General features: G+C 39.9%; 1 protein-coding gene across 10 annotated transcripts in view; it reads left to right on the forward strand.

Annotated features, from left to right (window-relative positions):
* Nucleotides 1-20,168, forward strand: part of SPECC1 (sperm antigen with calponin homology and coiled-coil domains 1) — a 281,001-nt gene that overhangs the window by 96,367 nt on the left and 164,466 nt on the right. For all 10 annotated transcript variants that reach the window (XM_070481967.1, XM_070481960.1, XM_070481964.1 and 7 more), the window contains one exon: nucleotides 1,910-2,045. In XM_070481967.1, the coding sequence (XP_070338068.1) occupies nucleotides 1,910-2,045 (136 nt within the window). The remainder of the gene's footprint in view (nucleotides 1-1,909; nucleotides 2,046-20,168) is intronic.

Below are 20,168 nucleotides of genomic sequence, written 5' to 3' on the forward strand. Positions count from 1 at the left end.
AAAAATCTCAGTCTTAGCTGTACAGCTCATTGGATTTTTACGTGCGTTTCTATCTGTATAACCACCACCTGGTCAAGATGTAGAACAATCTGGCGGCCCAGAAGTTTCCTTCCCAGTCAGTAACTCCCCGACAGGTAACTACTATTTTGACTTCTATCACTATCATTTGTTTTTGCTGATTCTTAACTTCATATAAATGGAATCAGGCAGTATATATGGTTTCTTCCACTTAGCATAATATCTGTGAGATGCAACCATTTATTAATAAATCACAATTCTTTTTTTTTATTGCTGTGTAGTTTCCATTGTGTACTGCACCACTATTCAATTTACCCCTTTTCCTGCTGAAGAACATTTGGGTTGTGCTAGTTTTGGGCCTTTATAAATAAAGCTGCTATGAACGTTCTTTTGATGAACCTGTGTACTCACTTCCCTTGAGTATAGAACTAGGAATGAGATTGCTAAATCATAGAGTGCAGATATTTAGCTCTAGCAGATACTGCCAGTGTTCCAAAGTGTTTACCACTTTACCCCCTGCCAGCAGAGCGTGAGAGTCCTGCTTGCTCCACAACCTCACCGATACTTTGTATTGGTATTTTTTTCTCTTTCAGGCCATTCTGCGGTGTGTGTAATAATACTGTGAAATTTAAACAGTGTGAACGTGGAAAATATTTTTTTGCAATTGTGCAAATATTTAAACCTCTTACCTTCAGTAAATGACCCTGAAACCAGTGGAGCAGGTCGGAGCCGTGCGGTGGGCAGGGGCTGCCCGCTCCGTGTCTCTGTTGATTTGGGGGCTTTTTCATCCTGTTTTCTCCAGATGTCAGATATATTCTTTTTTTTTTTATTTATTTAAAGGTTTTATTTTTTTTCCTTTTTCTGCCCAAAGCCCCCCAGTACATAGTTGTATATTCTTCCTTGTGGGTCCTTCTAGTTGTGGCATGTGGGACGCTGCCTCAGCGTGGTTTGATGAGCAGTGCCATGCCCGTGCCCAGGATTCGAACCAACGAAACAGTGGGCAAACTTAACCACTCGGCCACGGGGCCAGCCCCAGATATATTCTTGATGGCTCTGGGCACCTGCCTGTCTCCAGTCTTCTTCCAGTCTCTATTCCTCTTCAGGAATATATTTTAAAGAGATTGACAGTGGTCGAGAGAGTTTATTTGCAGTTTTTCTCATTAACCTTGAATGTAGTTTACCTGGGCCAGAAGTGTGAGCTCATTCAGGGGTCCCCCTCTTACACTTCAGTACCTTTCAGCAAATGTTTAGTCTCCTCTTTCATGACAGGGAGGAAAGCAGAAAAGGAGTGGGGGACTCGTGCTTTCTTTCTGTCATCCGTTAACAGCATTCTTCTGGCCTCCAGAAAACTCCCTTCCTTCCCTTTGACCACGTTGTCTGTATGAGATCAAACACAGAGCTCCGTGTAGAGCACATGGTGGATATTGAGGCTGTGTGTCTCTCTTCCCTCTACTTCCTCCAGACATATATTTTAAGCCATTTTTGTTGTCCTTGAAGTTTTTTGCATTGCCCTATCCTGCCTTTGTGCATCTATCGCACAGTTCTTTTCTCATCAGCTCTTGTTCTTTAAAAAAAGTTTTTTTTTTTAACCAGGAAAGCATATTTTTTTCTCAACTCATTATTTGAAGTGTGACATGGTGGGTAATATTCACCCATAATCTTATAATATTCTTTGAAACGGTAATGGAAAATCATGCTCTGACCTGTGGACGACAGACGCGAGTTTGTCTAGCCTTGCATTTTTCCACTTCAGATGTTGTGCTCCTCGAAGTGCCGTTACTGCATCTTAACTTCTGGGCAGGTGGTACTGCTCAGGTGTTTTCTTGGTTTATAGCACTCCTTACTGAAAATGTACCTCTTCATCCTCTTTCTTTCCCTCTCTCTCTCTTAGCTCAAGAGGGCCAGTAGTGAGGACATGCTCAGCAAACCGGGAAGTACTGCCGCTTCTGGAGTCGTTCGCCTGAAAAAGACTTCAACAGCTGGAGCCATCTCTGAGCTCGCAGAGGGCCGCCTGAGGAGCAACCCAGGTAGGAGGGAGACAGGCGGGCCGTTCGTCTTGGCCATAGGAAAGCACTTCAGTGAGTCATGCATCCCTCCCTCATCAGACATGTACTGAGCACTTTGCGCCAGGCAGTGTTTTCGGCGACAGCGTCCCTGCCCTCAGGGAGTTTATATCTGGTGGGGAGATAGATGAGAAACAAAAAGGTGATGGGAAGTGCTGTGGCCCCTTCTGTCACTCTAGTTGTCCATCTGTCACCGTGTGTTCTGAAATCCTTTTGAGATCCAGGCAGGGCGGTGTGTATTCTGAGCTTGTCTTGCTGCAGTGTACATTGGATGAGCGGATGAAGTCTGTAGGTCTCTGGCAGAGGCAGGAGTACAGCCTTCTTCCTGGATCCTGTGGGACACTGGGGAGGGCCTCACATAAAGGCTGCGCTGAGTCACTTAGATGGCAGTGGCTGCTGGGACCTGTGAACTTTCTCACTGTTACTAGTTTTTTGAGAATCAGAAAAGGGTTTTTTAACCATTATATTTGAGTTCAGAGCATGAGAAGCATAAAACATCAAAGAATGTATTTAAGTTTCTTATGGAGCCACATAAATGAGAAAGCTAAGCTTTCCATGGTCTAACTCTTATAATGCAGCTCTCCGTGTATTGCTAAATTGTCTAAGATGGGAAAATAGCTGAATATGTCACTATTAATTTATAATAGAGGTTGAATGGTGGTATTCTTAGATTTCTGTACTCTACAATAAAATATCACAGTCCATATTAGCTTTCCAAAGGTGTATTTTAATTTATTCAGCTTTCAAAAAGCTGAATCTATGAAGAGTGGCTTTTTTTGGATGTAGGGGTAATGGCCTTGTACTTCTACACAGAGGTTTTACTATTTTAAAGACTTGTTTCATACTAAATACACACATTTGGTTTAAAAAATAAAACAAATGAAAGTACAACTTATTTTTATCAAGCCAACCTAACAGTAATTCCAAAAGTTAACAAAGCTCCACTAAAAAAATGGCAGAATGATCTCACTTTCAAATATTGGTGCAAAATGTGAGATCAAAATGTTAGAAAATAGAATTCAACAAGAAATTAAAAGAATACTACTGCACATCACAACCAAGTGGCTTTATGCCATCCAAGAATGGCTTAATGTTGGGAAGTGTAGGAATATAGTCTATCTTACAGTAGTAATAGGCCAAAGAAAAACCATTGGTCATCTCCATAGAAATGGAGGGTGCATTTGACAGAAGTAGCAATCTTTCTGATTTAAAAACAAACTTGGTAGACTATAAATGCATAGATACTTCTCTAGTGATATGAAATATATGTATCTCAAACCAAAGCTGGCATCCTACTCAATGGTGAAATCCTTGAAGTATTCCTGTTAAAATCAAGGTTGCCTACCATCACCACTGTCATCCAAATTTTTCTGCAAGTAGTAACCAAGGCAGTGAGACAGAAGAGTTATAGCTGTATAAGTATTGGAAATGAGGAAGCAGAATGATGATTTTATGTAGATAATAACATTGTATGCTTAGAACAATGCTTAGAATTTCCTGAAAATTGTAGCATTAGAAAAAACTTAGAATGTCCTGAAAATCTATTAGATACAATAAGAGTTCAGTGTGTGGCTGGTTGTAGAATATAAAATGTGAGTAGTTTGCTTATCAGTAACTAGTTAGAAAAGATAATAACATAAGAAATGATCCCATTTATAAAGGAATGAAAAAGGTAAAATACCCAGGAATAAACTTAATATTACAAAAGCCTATATTTACAAAAAACATCTTAAGACTCTTCTGAAGGACATAAAAGAAGACATAAATAAGTAGAAGGACATACATGGTTCTTGGATAGGAAGATTAAGTACAATAAAGATTAATAAGCATAATATATTAAATATAATAAAGATGTCTAAATTATTCTACAAATTCATTTCCATCCCTATTAAAATATCAGTGGGAATCTGGGAGTGGAGACACTGATAAAATGATACTGGGTTTATCTGAGACAGTGCCTCTCAATCGGGGTGATTTTGCCCTCCACCCCAACCCAGAGAACAGCTGGCATATCTGCAGACATTTGTAGTTGTCATAACTAGGGGAGTGCTACTGACATCTAGTGGGTAGAGGTCAGGGATGCTGCTAAACATCCTGCAATGCATAGGACAGCCCCCACAATAAAGAATTATCCAGCCCAATTGTCAATAGTGCCACTGTTGGTAAACCCTGATCTAGAAGAATAAATATTCGAGAATAACCAGGAAATTTCTGAAAAGTAGTAATCAAAGCAGTAACCTTAAGCATCTCAGAACTCGAGAAGAAATGCAGTTCAGTGGGACAATGGAGAAAGTCCAGAATACACCAGAGGATTTAGTATAGAATACAGGTGGTATTTTATATGAAGATGGATAATGCACTCAAAAATAACGACTGATTGAATCTGTAGGAAAAAATAAAGCTGGATCACTATCTCATTCCTCTCATCAGAATAAATTCCAAGTGGATTAAAGATTTAAATATTGGGGCTGGCCAGGTGGCTCAGGGGTTCAGTTCACACGTTCCGCTTCTCAGGCGGCCCAGGGTTCGCCGGTTCAGATCCCGGGCGCAGACCTGGCACAACTTGGCAAAAGCCATGCTGTGGTAGGTGTCCCACGTATAAAGCAGAGGAAGATGGGCACGAATGTTAGCTCAGGGCCAGTCTTCCTCAGCAAAAAGAGGAGGATTGGCAGTAGTTAGCTCAGGGCTAATCTTCCTTAAAAAAAAAAAAAAAAGATTTAAATATTAAAAAGTGAAGCCGTGAAAATATAAAGAGAAAACAATTTGTAGTCTTGGCCTTGAAAGGGCCTCTTTTTCCATGAGGAAGACTGGCCCTGCACTAACACCTGTGCCAATCTTCCTCTATCTTTTGTGTGTGGGATGCCTCCGCAGCATGGCTGATGAGTGGAGCAGGTCTGTGCTGGGGATCCAAACCTGCGAACCCCGGGCTGCTGAAGTAAAGAGCACAGAAATTTAACTGCTCAGCTACTGGGTTGGCCTGGAAGGGCCTTTTTAAATAGGAACAAACACAGAAGTCATATAGGAAAAGATGAAAAATCACACAAATATAAAAAACTTCTTTATAAAAAGAGGAAATTATTTGCAGTACTTGAAACAAAGGGCTTATTTACAAAGAGTTTATATAAATCGATAATAAAAAGAAAAATAGTACAATAGAAAAATGGGTAATTCACATAAAAAAATAAAGCTAGCCAGTAGAAAGATGCTAAGTCTCATGTATAGGTCAATGTAAATCAAAACAGTAATTAGAGAACTAGTCTCCCTAATGGATTAGCCAAAAGTAAAACTGTTCATAATTTCTGGTGTAATTAAGGGTTTAGGGAGTAGCACACCACATATAGTTGATGTACAAAGACAATATCTGTCTGTGTTTGAAATATGTATTTGAAATACATATGCTCTTTCACCAGGGATTTCTACTGCTTAGCATTTAGCTATACTGATTAACATTACTGTTTACTTGAGAGAGGATCCCTGTATATATGGACAAGATGTTTGGTTGTAGCATTATTTTAATAGTGAAATACTGGAAACACCTGTGTGTGTCAGTACAGAGCTGGTTGCATAATGAGGTTTTGGTACAGTGGAATAGAATGCAGCCGTGAAAATGGACACAATAGACTTGTATGTCCCCATAGGGAAAGATCCAAGTACATTACCAAGTGGGGAAAATAACATGGTGCATATAGTATGATCTCATTTGTTTTAATTATAAAAAGTATACATTAATTTAATTTTTGAAATCATAACTTTTTTCTGGAAGGATATAAAAATGATTATCTTTGAGGAGTTACCAGAATTGAAAGTGGTGGGGAAAGGAGACTTTTCATTTTAAGTCTTTCTTAACTGTTTGAAATTTTTAAACATATACATGCAATGCTTTGAAAATTAAAAACAGGATAAATACAAGTCATAACAGAAACTTTTTTTTCTGCCTTAACCAAATCCATCCTCTTCTGCTTGCCTTTTGTGCTGTTTCTTAACCATTTGTTGGTGAATTATTTAATTGTTTGATCACAGCATACGCTCCCTTTGGTTTAATGCTGGCTCCCACAGTGGGCACATTCCCACACCCCCTGCGCGTTAGTGTCCTTATTTGTCAAATCGAGGACATCCCTAAGTGTCTGCCACACAGTGATGTTGATGAGACAGATCCGTGAATATTCGTGACCTGTGACGGACTGTGGGAATGTAAGGTGCAGTGATCATTCCGATAGTCATCATTCAAGTTCAGCTCGCCGCCTACTTTAGTGTAATGGAATTATATCCTTTGACTTAGTAGAGTTGAATTACAAAATTACCTTTGTCTTTGGAACTTTTATTTTTAAATGCAGGTAGTTCTCAACATTTTTCTCTCAGCTTTTGGACAGCTGGCACTTTTGTACATTGTTATATATCCCCAAACTGCCTCGTTCATTGCGAGTGTGGACCCGTGCATCCGCTGAGGAACCCACTTTTAGAAGCAGTGGCCTGCGTGGCGATGCTGCGCATCAGCCGTTCTTTCTCTGTCGTAAGTGCTGCCTCCTCCACGTTGTGCAGTAGCGTTGGATGGTCATTGAGGATTGGGTCACTTTTTGTCTTTATTTTACATGCACGTAAAACAGGGAAATGAAAGTGCCGGTACTAGTAGTAAGTGTAGGTTGTTTTTTTTTTTTTTTAATTTTTTTTAAAGATTTTATTTTTTCCTTTTTCTCCCCAAAGCCCCCCGGTACATAGTTGTGTATTCTCCGTTGTGGGTTCCTCTAGTTGTGGCATGTGGGACGCTGCCTCAGCGTGGTCTGACGAGCAGTGCCATGTCCGCGCCAGGATTCGAACCGACGAACCACTGGGCCGCCTGCAGAGGAGCGCGCGAACTTAACCACTCGGCCACGGGGCCAGCCCCAGTAAGTGTGGGTTTTTAAATCTCAATACTGTTGAGACAAAGATGGAAATAGATATAGTGTGTTAGAAGCGCGTCATCGTCCCCACCCCCCGATGCTCTGGACTTACATCAGTTAGACTCAGCTGTAAAGAAAAGAAATAGAAGAAGGAAAATGCTAGCAATATGTAGTTGATCTCCTCTCAAAAGAAAGATGTAATTATAAATTATATATAGATTCTTAGGGGACCGAATTCATTTTATGGCCCTCAAGTCTTAGTTTTTGAACTTTTAGCTTTGGGACAAATTTTCTGTAATGCATAGTGTGATATTATCTGTGTTTTCTTTCAACTGTGTTAATTTTGAAAAGGATCTTGTCATGAAATTATAATATAATATTGTGGTTTTAAACTCTCAATAGTTAAACCTACCATCAGCCTGTATTGCACCCTTTCCTGGAAACTGATCTGTCCTTATAGAGAATCCCGCAAACCTGGTACCAGGAGAAAATGCTCAGTCTCTTGGTAATAACAATTATATGGTTGCTCACACTTGCGTACAGTGCTAACTCGCCATCTAACCAGTGGTGTGGGAACTGCTTGAGCGGGGGTGCGTGAAGATTTTGGAAGCCTTTTCTAGACTATTTCCTGATTCTGGTATCCAGGCCTTATGCTGTCCCCTGGTGCTCAGCCAAAGTTTGCGTCAGCAATAACAGGAACACAGCAGCAGCCAAGGTCTGGAAAGGAGTAGCTGCTGCCATTTCTCAGCCTTCTGTCATGACCGCCGCTCTGCTGGCCTCTTGTCTGTTACCTTGCTTCGTTCTCACGATAGCCTTAAGAAGAACGTGGTGTTTTATACACATCAGGAAACCTGGATTCAGAAAGTTCAAATGAGTTTGTATCTCCCTTGCCCACCTCATGTTTCCACGCTCAACATCCACTCTTTCTAACTGATTTTCTGAATCAGTGTTATTAACGTATCTGCCATGTGGCCCAGATACATTCTTCTTCTTCCTTTTCTCCCTAAGGTGCCCTTTGTGGTCATCTCATCTTATCCGATAGGTGTAGATTTTAGAGAACGGGGTGGTCCCTTGTGTGTAAGCAGTTGTCTTCCTTGCTTCCCCCGTTTGTTGCCCATCTCAGGGTCACAGGAATAGTTGTGGGAGCCCCCACAAAGCTACGAAGGAGTCCAGCCACTAGAGGGCAGCCTCGTCAAGAGCACTGACGTGCCCTTGTGCTCTGAGTCCCGGTTCTGAAGAATGGTTTAATTACAACTTGAGGAACAATTCTCCTTTTATTCATTCGTTAATTCATCAAATATTTTTGAGTGCCTACTATGTGCCTGGCACTGTTTCAGGCGAAAGGGATCATCAGTGAACAAGACAAAGACCCCTGAGTTCATGGAGCTACATGAATACAACGTGGAAGAGGTAAGAAATCAGCCAGGTAGACGACATGGGTGACCTGTCCAAGGGCAGTAAGAAGCCAGTCGACAGTAAGAAGCTGCTGCCAACTGAGCAAGAAGGAAGGTGGCAGTGGGAGAGCCGGGCAGAAAGGCTGGGAGGGGGGCACTGAGGGAACAGAGGAGTGATGTGACCTGACTGTATTTTGAAAGTGGTACTTGGCTACTTGTTGAGAGTGGACGTGTGGAGTAGGGAGACCAGATGGGAGGCTGTTGCTGGGCAGGAGGAAAGAAGTGGCCTGGGGTGTGCTGTAGCGGTGGAGCTGGGAGCAGTAGTCGGCTTCTGGGTATAATCTGAAGGGTAGAGTCAATGGCCCTAAACTCTCCTGAGGGACTTTTTTCAAATTGTGGTAAAATACACCTGACAAAAATTACCATCTTAACCATTTCTTTTTTTTTTCTTTTTTCTTTTTTTATTATTATGATTTTTTTATTGAGTTAATGATAGGTTACAATCTTGTGAAATTTCAGTTGTACATTATTGTCCGTCAGTCGTGTTGTAGGTGCACCCCTTCACCCTTTGTGCCCACCCCCACCCCCCCTTTCCCCTGGTAGCCACCAATCTGTTCTCTCTGTCTACATTTTTAAATTCCTCATATGAGTGGAGTCATGCAGAGATCGTCCTTCTCTATCTGGCTTATTTCACTTAACATAATTCCCTCAAGGTCCATCCATGTTGTTGCAAATGGGACGATTTTGTTCTGTTTTACGGCTGAGTAGTATTCCATTGTATACATATACCACATCTTTTTTATCCAATCATCTGTTGATGGGCACTTAGGTTGCTTCCACATCTTGGCTATTGTAAATAATGCTGCCATGAACGCTGGGGTGCATGGGACTTTTGGAATTGCTGATTTCAAGTTCTTTGGATAGATACCCAGTAGTGGGATAGCTGGGTAGTATGGTAGTTCTATTTTTAATTTTTTGAGGAATTCTCCATACTGTTTTCCATAGTGGCTGCACCAGTTTGCATTCCCACCAGCAGTGTATGAGGGTTCCTTTTTCTCCACAACCTCTCCAACATTTGTTACTATTAGTTTTAGTTATTTTTGTCATTCTAATGGGTGTAAGGTGATATCTTAGTGTAGTTTTGATTTGCATTTCCATGATGCACAGCAGTGATGGACATCTTTTCATGTGCCTATTGGCCATCCGTATATCTTCTTTGGAGAAATGTCTGTTCATGTCTCCTCATTCTTTGATCGGGTTGTTTGATTTTTTTGTTGTTGAGTTGTGTGAGTTCTTTATATATTATGGATATTAAGCCTTTGTCCGGATGTATTACTTGCAAATATTTTTTCCCAGTTAATGGGTTGTTTTTTTGTTTCAATCCTGTTTTCCTTTGCCTTGAAGAAGCTCTTTAGTCTGATGAAGTCCCATTTGTTTATTCTTTCTATTGTTTCCCTTGTCTGAGAAGACATGGTGTCTGAAAAAGACATCTTAACCATTTCTAAGTGAACAGTTCAGTTGCATTAAGTACATTCACATTATTGTGCAACCATCACCACTGTCCATCTCCAGAACTTTTTTCATCTTGCCAACCTAAAACTCTGACCCATTAAACAATAACTCCCCATTCCTCCCTCCCCCTAGCCCCTGGCAGCCACCATTCTACTTTCTGTTTCTATGAATTTACCTCTTCTAGGTACCTCATATAAGTGAATCATACAGTGTTTCTTTTGTGACTGGCTCATTTCACTCAGCATAATGTCTTCAAGGCTCATCCATGTTGTAGCATGTGTCAGAATTCTCTTCCTTTTTTTAAGGCTGAATAATATTCCATTGTATGCGTACATCATATTTTGTTTATCCATTCATCCATCAATGCACATTTGGGTTGTTTCCACCTCTTGGCCACTGTGAATAATGTTGCTATGAACATGAGAGTACAGATAGCTGTGAGGGCCCCTGCCCTGGATCCCTTTGCTTATGTACCTCAGAGTGAGAATGGCAGATCCTCCCAGTGGGTTTGAGGTAGATGCAGTGGGGCCAGAGCAGTGAGATCTGATGGGTACCCAAGGGAGGAGGATTGAGCGCCAGTCCCTTCTGGAGACAGCACTTGGCCAGAAAGAGGTTTCTGTAGTCACAGATGTACGTTATAAAAACTGGCAATACAGAAAAGTCCTCATTTAGATGCTTCTGTATATAGCACATGTGGGATTTAAAAGAATGTCACTATTTTAAACTGTTATCACTGTTTTCTACAAGTTAAATAGATCAACTGTTCGATGCCGGATGCACATTTTCCATACTCTGGGTTAATGCTTGCAGAACCTCAGACATCTCAGAGGATGAAGCAGGCTTCCTCCAGGAAGGTGTCCATGTCCTCACAGGCCCACGTGCCCACCATTCTCCAGCGACATGCAGTAGACCTGGCTGTACCTTAGGCTTCAACCTAAGATGCTTGTCGTCTTTGACCCGGGAAGGTGCTCACTCCTCTAACTCAGATAGTAGACATTCTTATTGCCATTTTACATATGAAGAATCAGGCTCAAGTGGGTTCGGCAGTGTTCCCAGCGTCAATCCCAGTCTGACTCCAGAATTCTTTCCTCCACCACACTGTTTGCTGGGGTAGGGAGACTCCTTTTCTTCCCTGTCATCTTTGCCTATTAATGGAATTCCTACTACCAATAACTAACATTCTTTGCATGCTAGCTGTGTGCTAACCACCGTTCTAAGTACTTGATGAGTATTATCTCCTTTAGCCTTTACGATAACCCTATGACATAGGATCATTATTATCTTCCGATTTCATAGGTTAGAAGACTGAGGCTTATCAAGATTAAGCAGACTGTCCAAATCCACACTTAGTAAATATTGGGATGAGGACTTGCCAATTAGGAAACTAAGGCTGAGAGAAGATGGTGGTGTGGGTCGGCTTGCTGGCGTGACTGTGGAGGAAAAGAATGTTGGAGGTTTGGAGTGGAGAGGCCAGAGGGTTGCCTGGGTATGTGGCGGGGTTCTGGCAGGGGGAGGAGCTTCATGAGCAGGGAGGTGAGGGAAGGGGTATTGAGGTGGGGTCAGTGGATGACCACCACGGGGAGGGAAGAGCACGCCATGTTCTGCAGCACAGACTTCAGAGTGGGAGGGGTTCGTTTAGCAGGCCGGAGGAGAGACAGTGGGAGGTGACAGTCGGAGGGGGGCTACACCAGCTACTGGCCTGCAGGCTCTGAAGATATGACAAGAGGGCCAGACTGGCTCAAAAAGGCAGCTGTGGAGTCATGCAGGCAGGTGAAAGTGTGGGGACACTCAGAGACAAGGCTCAGAATACAGAGTCGTGGTGATTTCAGTCGTGAGCTCTCGAGGGCCCTGAGGTTGTGGAGGGCAGAGCTAGGGGACTGAGTCTGTTTGGAGGTGACAGCTTGTAAAATCACAGAATGCCAGGAATGAGAGCTTTTGTTTTTCATGCTTGTACAGGAATCATTTATTGATGAAAATTTTTTGTGGTAAAAAAAAATAACAGTTCAGATTCAGTGTTTTCATTTTTCTTCTATTTTTTTATACATTTAATTCTTTTTTTTTTTATCATGGTAAGAACACTTAACATGAGATTTACCCTCTTAACAAATTTTTAAGCATACAATTTTAAGTATTGTTAACTATAGGCACAATGTTATGCAGATCTCTAGAGCTTGCAGAACTGGAAACTCTATACCCACTGAAAGCAACTCCCTATTTCCCACCCCCTCGACGCCTCCCACCCCCCAGCCCCTGGCAGCCACCATTCTGCTCTCTGCTGCTTTGAGTTTGACTATTTTAGAGACCTCATGTAAGTGGAATCATGCAGTATTTGACCATCTGTGACTGGCTAACTTCACTTAGCATAATGTCCTCAAGGTTCATCCATATTGTAACACATGACAAGATTTCCTTCCTTTTTAAGGGTGAATAATATTCCACTGTGTGTGTGTGTGTCCATGTCCGTGTCCGTGTCCGCGTCCATTCATTCATTGATGGACACTTAGGTTGTTTCCATGTCTTGACTATTGTGAATAATGCTGCAGTGAACATGAGATACAGGTATCTCTTTAAAATAATGATTTCTTTCTTTTTTTTTTTAAAGATTGGCACCTGAGCTACCATCTGTTGCCAATCTTTTTTTCTTCTTCTTCTTCTCCCCAAAGCCCCCCAGTACATAGTTGTAGATTCTAGTTGTGAGGGTCTCTGTTTGTGTTATGTGAGACGCCACCTCAGCATGGCTTGATGAGCAGTGCCTTGTCCGAGCCCAGGATCCAAACTGACGAAACCCTCGGCCGCCAAAGCGGAGCGCGTGAACTTAACCACTTGGCCACGTGGCCGGCCCCCTAAAATAGTGATTTCAATTCCTTTTGATAAATACCCTGAAGTGGAATTGCTGGGTCATATGGTAGTTCTATTTGTAATTTTTTGAGGAATCTCCATACTGTTTTCCACAGTGACTGCAGCAAGGGTGCACGAGGGCCCCCCTTTCTCCACATCCTCACCAAGACTTATTTGAGTCTCTTCCTTTTTGTCTTTCCCTAAAGCTTGCTTTTCTCCTCCCACTCCTCCTTCTCCCCCCCTTCCCCTCCTCCTCCTTCTCTGTTGAGTTTATGCCTAGATTCTATACTTTTATTGCTATCGTGGATGGGATTCTTTAGTTGTATTTTTTTCCTTCTTTTTCTAAAAAAATGTGGAATTCTTCATGAATTTGCATGTCATCCTCCGTGCTAATCTCCATGTCATTCCAATTTTAGAATAAGGTACTGCTGAAATGAACGCTCATTGTCTTTTTTAATTAGATATTTTTAAAATATTTAATTTGTAGCTGACTTACTCCCTTACTGGTCCTGATCGTTTGCCTGGTACTAATGGTTTCCAGCTGATTCTCAGTGTTTTCCAAGCAGATGATTATATCAGCTGCAGAAACAATGCTTTTTGTGTCCTCCATTCCAGTGCTGTTGTCGTGCCTTTTATTTCTGAGTTCTGCTGTGTCGTGTGGGTGACCCGAGTTGTGTTAAATGCTAGTGACGTCCTTGTTTCCCTTTTACTGTGAGTGCTTTTGGTGTCTCCCCATTACACAGGCTGCAGAAAGCTGAGGTGCTGCTTTGCATGTTGACTTCTTCCTTCCTGCTTTGCTCGGAGTCGTTATTAGGACTGGGTGACGGGTTTGTTACCTGACCTCTAGGCATTCTGTTGTTACTTGACTATTACTTCTCTTTCACCCTAGAGTCCCCTTCAGGAAATTCAAATATGTGTATGTTTGGTCTCCTGAGTGTGTTTTCCATGTCATATGTTTCCTTTGATTCTTGCAATTACTTTCATTCGTCTTCTGATTTTTTAAAGTTTATCATCTAATATGCTTTGCTTTGTATGTTTCTTTACTTCGTCTGTTGTGTTTTTAATCTTTAGTCTAATTCCTCTGATCTCAGATTGTTTCTTCTTCATGACTTCTGCACTAGCTTCGAGGCTATAAACGCTCCTTAAATTTCAGTGAGAATGAAAATGAAAGGTGTTCTGGAATGTCCTGGTTCTTCTGGTACCTTGTTCCCTAGCGCACGTTCACCTGGATTCCTCAGATACTTCCCCTTTGTGGACTGCCGACCCTTTCCAGATAGATCTAGTGATTTTTCTAGCATCGTCCATCTCCACAGAGGGAAGTCTGTGTTTGTCCAGAATTGGAAATCGGGGGGATTCCGTTGTAGAATGTGAGGATTTCAGGTCACGTCTGTTGTGCCTGTTGAAGAAAGAAGGAAAAGCGTTTGCATTAGCCGTGGTGAGAGTGGGAAGGGCACTAAAGCCTGATAAGTTTTGCCTTTCTTTTCTTTGTTTCGTTATGTTGTGTTGTTGTTTTGGTGGTTGCCTGAAGGCCCTTGCTATTAGCTGGCCAGAGTTCTTTCCCTTGCATGGCTTTCAGAGTGAAATGCAGCCAGGGAGAAAGGAGCGCCAGCTTCTTTCTGAAGCTGCTCCCTGCGGAAGTTCTCAACCTAGGGGTGCCAGTTACCCTTTTTTATAATGAATATTTTGCAATGCGCCCTTGAATGTCTGGAAGTGAAATTAACTGACAGTATAATCTACCCGTATATGTTACTGAAAAGAAACCAATATAATGCCCTGACTATATTGTAGAGGAGAAATAAAAGGAAAATAAGTTCTAATAAGATAGCACGTTGTTTCACTATGTAAATGCTCATGTGTCAGTGGACATCACTGTCCGGATGAACACTGCAGACCCAGCTGACGCATGTGTCAGGGCTCAGATACCGGGGCAGTGTGACACCAGTGATTTTCTGCACCAGTAACAACTCAGGGTAATCTTCTGAACGATACAAAGTGCTGTCTTCCCTTGATTCATATGTTACTTGCATTCCCAGAAAATTCAGTGTATGATAACATTGTGTAAAAACTGTTTTTGTGTTTCTGAGTAAATAGAGTTAGGTTAATTCAGATAGTTACAGATAATCAGCTTCATGAAAGCTGGCATATCCTGAAATGAGATATGCTAAGAAATGCTTTGGGAAGCAGGCTACTCCTGATATTTTCAGTGCCTGGGGCAAGAATACAAATGGGGCCCATTGTTTATTTGCAATGTTCTAATCAGTGATTAAATATGCTATTAAAGAATATGAAGTTTCAGGATTTGGGGTGACCTATTAGGTTAGGGATTTGATGAAAATAATTTTCTTGGTCATTTTCATTGTTTTTGTCAGTAATGGGTGAATTTTGTGTGGAAAATTTTATTCTTTTTTTATTTTTATTTTTTTACTGAGGTAACACTGGTTTATAACATTATATAAATTTCAGGTGCACATTATATTTTGATTTGTGTAGACTACATCATGTTCACCACCCAGAGACTAATTACCATCTGTCACCATACACATGTACCCTGTCAATCCTTTTGCCCTCCTCCCTCTCCGCTCCCCTCTGGTAACTACCAATCTAATCTTTGTGTCTCTGTGTTTATTTATTGTTGTTGTTTGATCTTCCACTTATGAAATCATACAATATTTGACTTTCTCCATCAGACTTTTTTTGCTTAGCATGATACTCTCAAGGTCCATCCATGTTGTCACAGATGGCAAGGTTTCATCATCTTTTATGGCTGAGTAGTATTCCATTGTATGTATATACTGCATCTTCTTTATCCATTCATCCATTGATGGGCCCTTAGGTTGTTTCCAAGTCTTGGCTATTGTGAATAATGCTGCAGTGAACATAGGGGTACAAATATCTTTTTGACATAGTGTTTTTGTGTCCTTTGGATAAATGCCCCTAAGTGGAATTACTGGATCATATGGTAGTTCTCTTCTTAATTTTTTAAGGAATCTCCATACTGTTTTCCATAGTGGATGCACCAATTTACATTCCCACCAGCAGTGTATGATGGCTCCCATTTCTCCACATCCTCTCCAACACTTGTTATTTCTTGTATTGTTAATTATAGCCTTTCTGACAGGCATGAGGTGATATCTCATTGTAGTTTTGATTTGCATTTCCCTAATAATTAGTGATGTTGAACACCTTTTCATGTCCTTGTTGGCCATCTGTATATCTTCTTTGGAAAAATATCTGTTCAGATCCTTTGCCCATTTTTTAATTGAGTGATTCTTTTTTTGTTGTTGAATTGTATAAGTTCTTTATGTATTTTAGATATTAACCCCTTATCCAATATATAATTTGTAAATATCTTCTTCCAGTTATTAGGTTGTCTTTTCATTTTGTCGATGGTTTCCTTTGCTGTGCAGAAGCTTTTTAGTTTGATGTAGTCCCATTTGGTTATTTTTTCTTGTGTTTCCCTTGCCTGCTGAGACATGGTATTCAAAAAGATGCTGCTAATGTCGAAGAACGTATGTGTACGTTTTCTTCTAGAAGTTTCATGGTTTCAGGTCTTACATTCAAGTCTTTGATCCATTTTGAGTTAACTTTTGTGTATGGTATAAGAAAATGGTCTACTTTCATTCTTTTGCATGTGGCTGTCCAGTTTTCCCAACACCGTTTATTGAAGAGACTTTCCTTTCTCCATTGTATGTTCTTGGCTCTCTTGTCGAAAATTGGCTATCCAGAGATGTGTGGGTTTATTTCTGGGCTCTGGATTCTGTAACATTGATCCAGGTGTCTGGTTAGTGCCAGTACTGTGCTGTCTTTATTACTATAGCTTTGTAGTATGTTTTGAAATCAGGGAGTGTGATACCCCCAGCTTTGTTCATTTTTCTCAGGATTGCTTTTGCTATCGGGGATCTTTTGTTGTTCCACATAAATTTTAGGATTCTTTTTTCTCTTTACATGAAAAATATTCACAGTTTGATAAGGATTGTGTTGAATCTGTAGATTGCTTTAGGAAGTATGGACATTTTAACTATGTTAATTCTTCCAATCTATGAACACAGATTATCTTTCCATTATTTGTGTCTTCTTCCATTTCTTTCAACGATGTTTTATAGTTTTCAGTGTACAGATCTTTCATCTCTTTGGTTAAATTTATTGCTAGGTATTTTATTCTTTTTGTTGTGATTGTAAACGGGAGTGTGTTCTCAATTTCTCTTTCTGCTAGTTCCTTGTTAGTGTATAGAAATGCAACTGATTTTTGTATGTTGATTTTGTACCCTGCAACTTTACTGTTCTATAATTTTTATTAGTTTTTGGTATATTCTTTAGGGTTTTCTATATAAAATCATATTATCTGAAAATAGTGGTAGTTTTACTTCTTCCTTTCCAATTTGGATCCCTTTTATTTTTTTTTTCTTGCCTGATTGCCCTGGCTGGGATTTCTAATACTATGTTAAATAAGAATGGTGAAGGTGGGCATCCTTGTCTCGTTCCTATTCTTAAAGGGATAGCTTTCAGTTTTTCATTGTGGAGTTTGATGTTAGCTGTGGGTTTGTCATATATGGCCTTTGTTATGCTGAGGCGCTGTTCTTCCATACCCATTTTATTCAGAGTTTTTATCATAAATGGATGCTGTATCTTGTTGAATGCTTTCTCTGTATCTATTGAGATGATCATGTGATTTTTATTCTTTGTTTTGTTAATGTAGTGTATCATGTTTTTTTGTTTTAAAAATATTTTGCTTTTCCTTTTTCTCCCCAAAGCCCCCTGGTACATAGTTGTATATTTTTAGTTGTGGGTCCTTCAAGTTGTGGCATGTGGGATGCTGCCTCAGCATGGCTTGATGAGCAGTGCCATGTCCACGCCCAGGATCCAAACCAGCGAAACCCTGGGCCCCCGAAGCGGAGCGTGTGAACCTAACCACTCCACCACAGGGCCGGCCCCCATGTATCATGTTGATTGATTTGCCAATGTTGAACCATCTTTGCATCCCTGGAATAAATCCTACTTGATCATGGTGTACAATCTTTTTAATGTGGTGTTGTATTTGATTTGCTGGTATTTTGTTGAGGATTTTTGCATCTATGTTCATCAGTAATCTTGGCCTGTAATTTCCTTTTTTTGTGTCATCCTTGTCTGGTTTTGTATCAAGGTAATGTTGGCATCATAGAATGAATTAGGAAGGGTCCCCTCCTCTTCAATTTTTGGAAGAGTTTGAAAAGGGTAGGCATTAAGTCTCCTTTGAATGTTTGGTAGAATTCACTGAGGAAGCTGTCTGATCCTGGACTTTTGTTTTTTGGGTGGTTTTTGATTACTGCTTCAGTCTCCTTACTGGTGATTGGTCTATTCAGATTCTCTATTTCTTATTGATTCAGTTTTGAAAGGTTATATGATTCCAAGAATTTATCCATTTCTTCTAGATTATCCAATTGGTTGGCATATTGTTTTTCATAGTATTCTCTTATAATCTTTTGTATTTCTGTGGTGTCTGTTGTAATTTCTCCTCTTTCATTTCTGGTTTTATTTATTTGAGCCTTCTCTCTTCTTTTCTTGGTGAGTCTAGCTAAATAAAGGTTTGTCAATTTTGTTTACCTTTTCAAAGCTCTTAGTTTCATTGATCTTTTTCTCCTTTTTTTAACCCTCAGTTTCATTTATTTTCTCTCTGATTTTTATTATTTCCTTCCTTCTACTGATTTTGGGTTTTTTCTTTTTTTCTAGTTCCTTTAGATATATTGTGAGATTATTTATTTGAGACTTTTCTTGTTTCTTGAGGTAGGCCTGTATTGCTTTAAACTTCCCTCTTAGTACTGATTTTGCTGTATCTCATAAATTTTGGTATGTCATATTTTCATTTTCATTTGTTTCCAGGTGTTTTTTGATTTTTCCCTTTATTTCTTCATCGACTCAATAGTTGCTCAGTAGCATTTTGTTTAACCTCCATATATTTGTGGCTTTTCCAGTTTTCTTCTTGTAGTTGATTTCTAGTTTCATACCATTGTGATCATTATTTCAATCTTCTTAAATTTATTGAGACTTGTTTTGTGGCCTAATATGTGATCTATCCTGGAGAATGTTGCATGTGCATTCAAAAAGAATGTGTATTCTGCAGTTTTTGGATAGAATGTTCTGTATGTATCTACTAAGTCCATCTGGTCTAATGCACCATTTAAGGCCAGCGTTTCCTTATTGATCTTCTGTTTGGATGATCTATTCATTGATGTAAGTGGAGTGTTATTGTGTTACTGTCAATTTCTACTTTTATGTCTGTTAATAATTGCTTTATATATTTAGGTGCCCCTGTGTTAGGTGCATAGATATTTATAAGTGTTATGTCCTTTTGTTGGATTGTTCCCTTTATCATTATGTAGTGCTCTTCTTTGTCTCTTGTTACAGTTTTTGTTTTAAAGTCTATTTTTTCTGATATGAGTATTGCTACTCCAGCTTTCTTTTCATTTCCATTTGCATGGAGTATCTTTTTCCATCCCTTCACTTTCAGTTTGTTGGTGTCTTTGGGTCTGAGGTGTGTTTCTTGTATGGAGCATATATATGGGTCTTATTTTTATTTATCCATTCAGCCACCCTATGTCTTTTGATTGGAGCATTTAATCCATTGATATTTAAAGTAACTATTGATGAGTATATACTTATTGCCATTTTATTAGTTTTTTTCTGGTGTTTCAGTAGCTCTTCTCTCTTCCTTTTTTCTTCTCTTGCTCCGCTCCCTTGTGATTTGATCACTTTCTTTGTGTTTGGATTCTTTTCACTTTATTTTTGTGTATTTATTATAGGTTTCTGGTTTGTGATTACCATGAGGTTCATATATAATAACCTATGCAAATAGTGATCTGTATTAAGTTGATGGTCTCCTAAGTTTGACCTCTTATTAAAAACCATACACTTTTACTGCCTCTCCCACGTTTTAGGATTTTATATCATATTTTACCTCTTTTGTGTGTGTGTGTGTGTGTGTATGCCTTATCCTCTTATCATGGAGATAGATATTTTTAGTTCTTTTGTCTTTTGACCTTCATACTAGCTTTATAGGTGGTTGAACTGCTACTTTTACTGTATATTTGCCTTTACCAGTGATTTTTTCCTTTGATAATTTTTTTATTCCTATTTGCGGCCTTTTCTTTTCAACTTAAATGAATCCCTTTAACATTTTTTGTAAGGCTGGCTTAGTGGTGATACTCCTGTAGTTTTTGCTTATCTGGGAAACTCTTTATCTTTCCTTCCATTCTGAATGATAACCTTGCTGGCTAGAATATTCTTGCCTGTAGGTTTTTTTCCTTTCAGCACTTTGAATATATTATGTGTGCCACTCCCTTCTAGCCTGTAAGATTTCAGCTGAGAAGTCAGCTGATAGCCTTTAGGGGTTGTCTTTATATGTAACTTGTGGCATTTCTCTTGCAACTTTAAGGATTCTCTCTTTATCTTTCATTCTTGACATTTTAATTATAATGTGTCTTGGTATGGGC

Source organism: Equus asinus, chromosome 13 (genome assembly GCF_041296235.1).
Source record: "Equus asinus isolate D_3611 breed Donkey chromosome 13, EquAss-T2T_v2, whole genome shotgun sequence".
Lineage (NCBI taxonomy): Eukaryota > Metazoa > Chordata > Mammalia > Perissodactyla > Equidae > Equus > Equus asinus.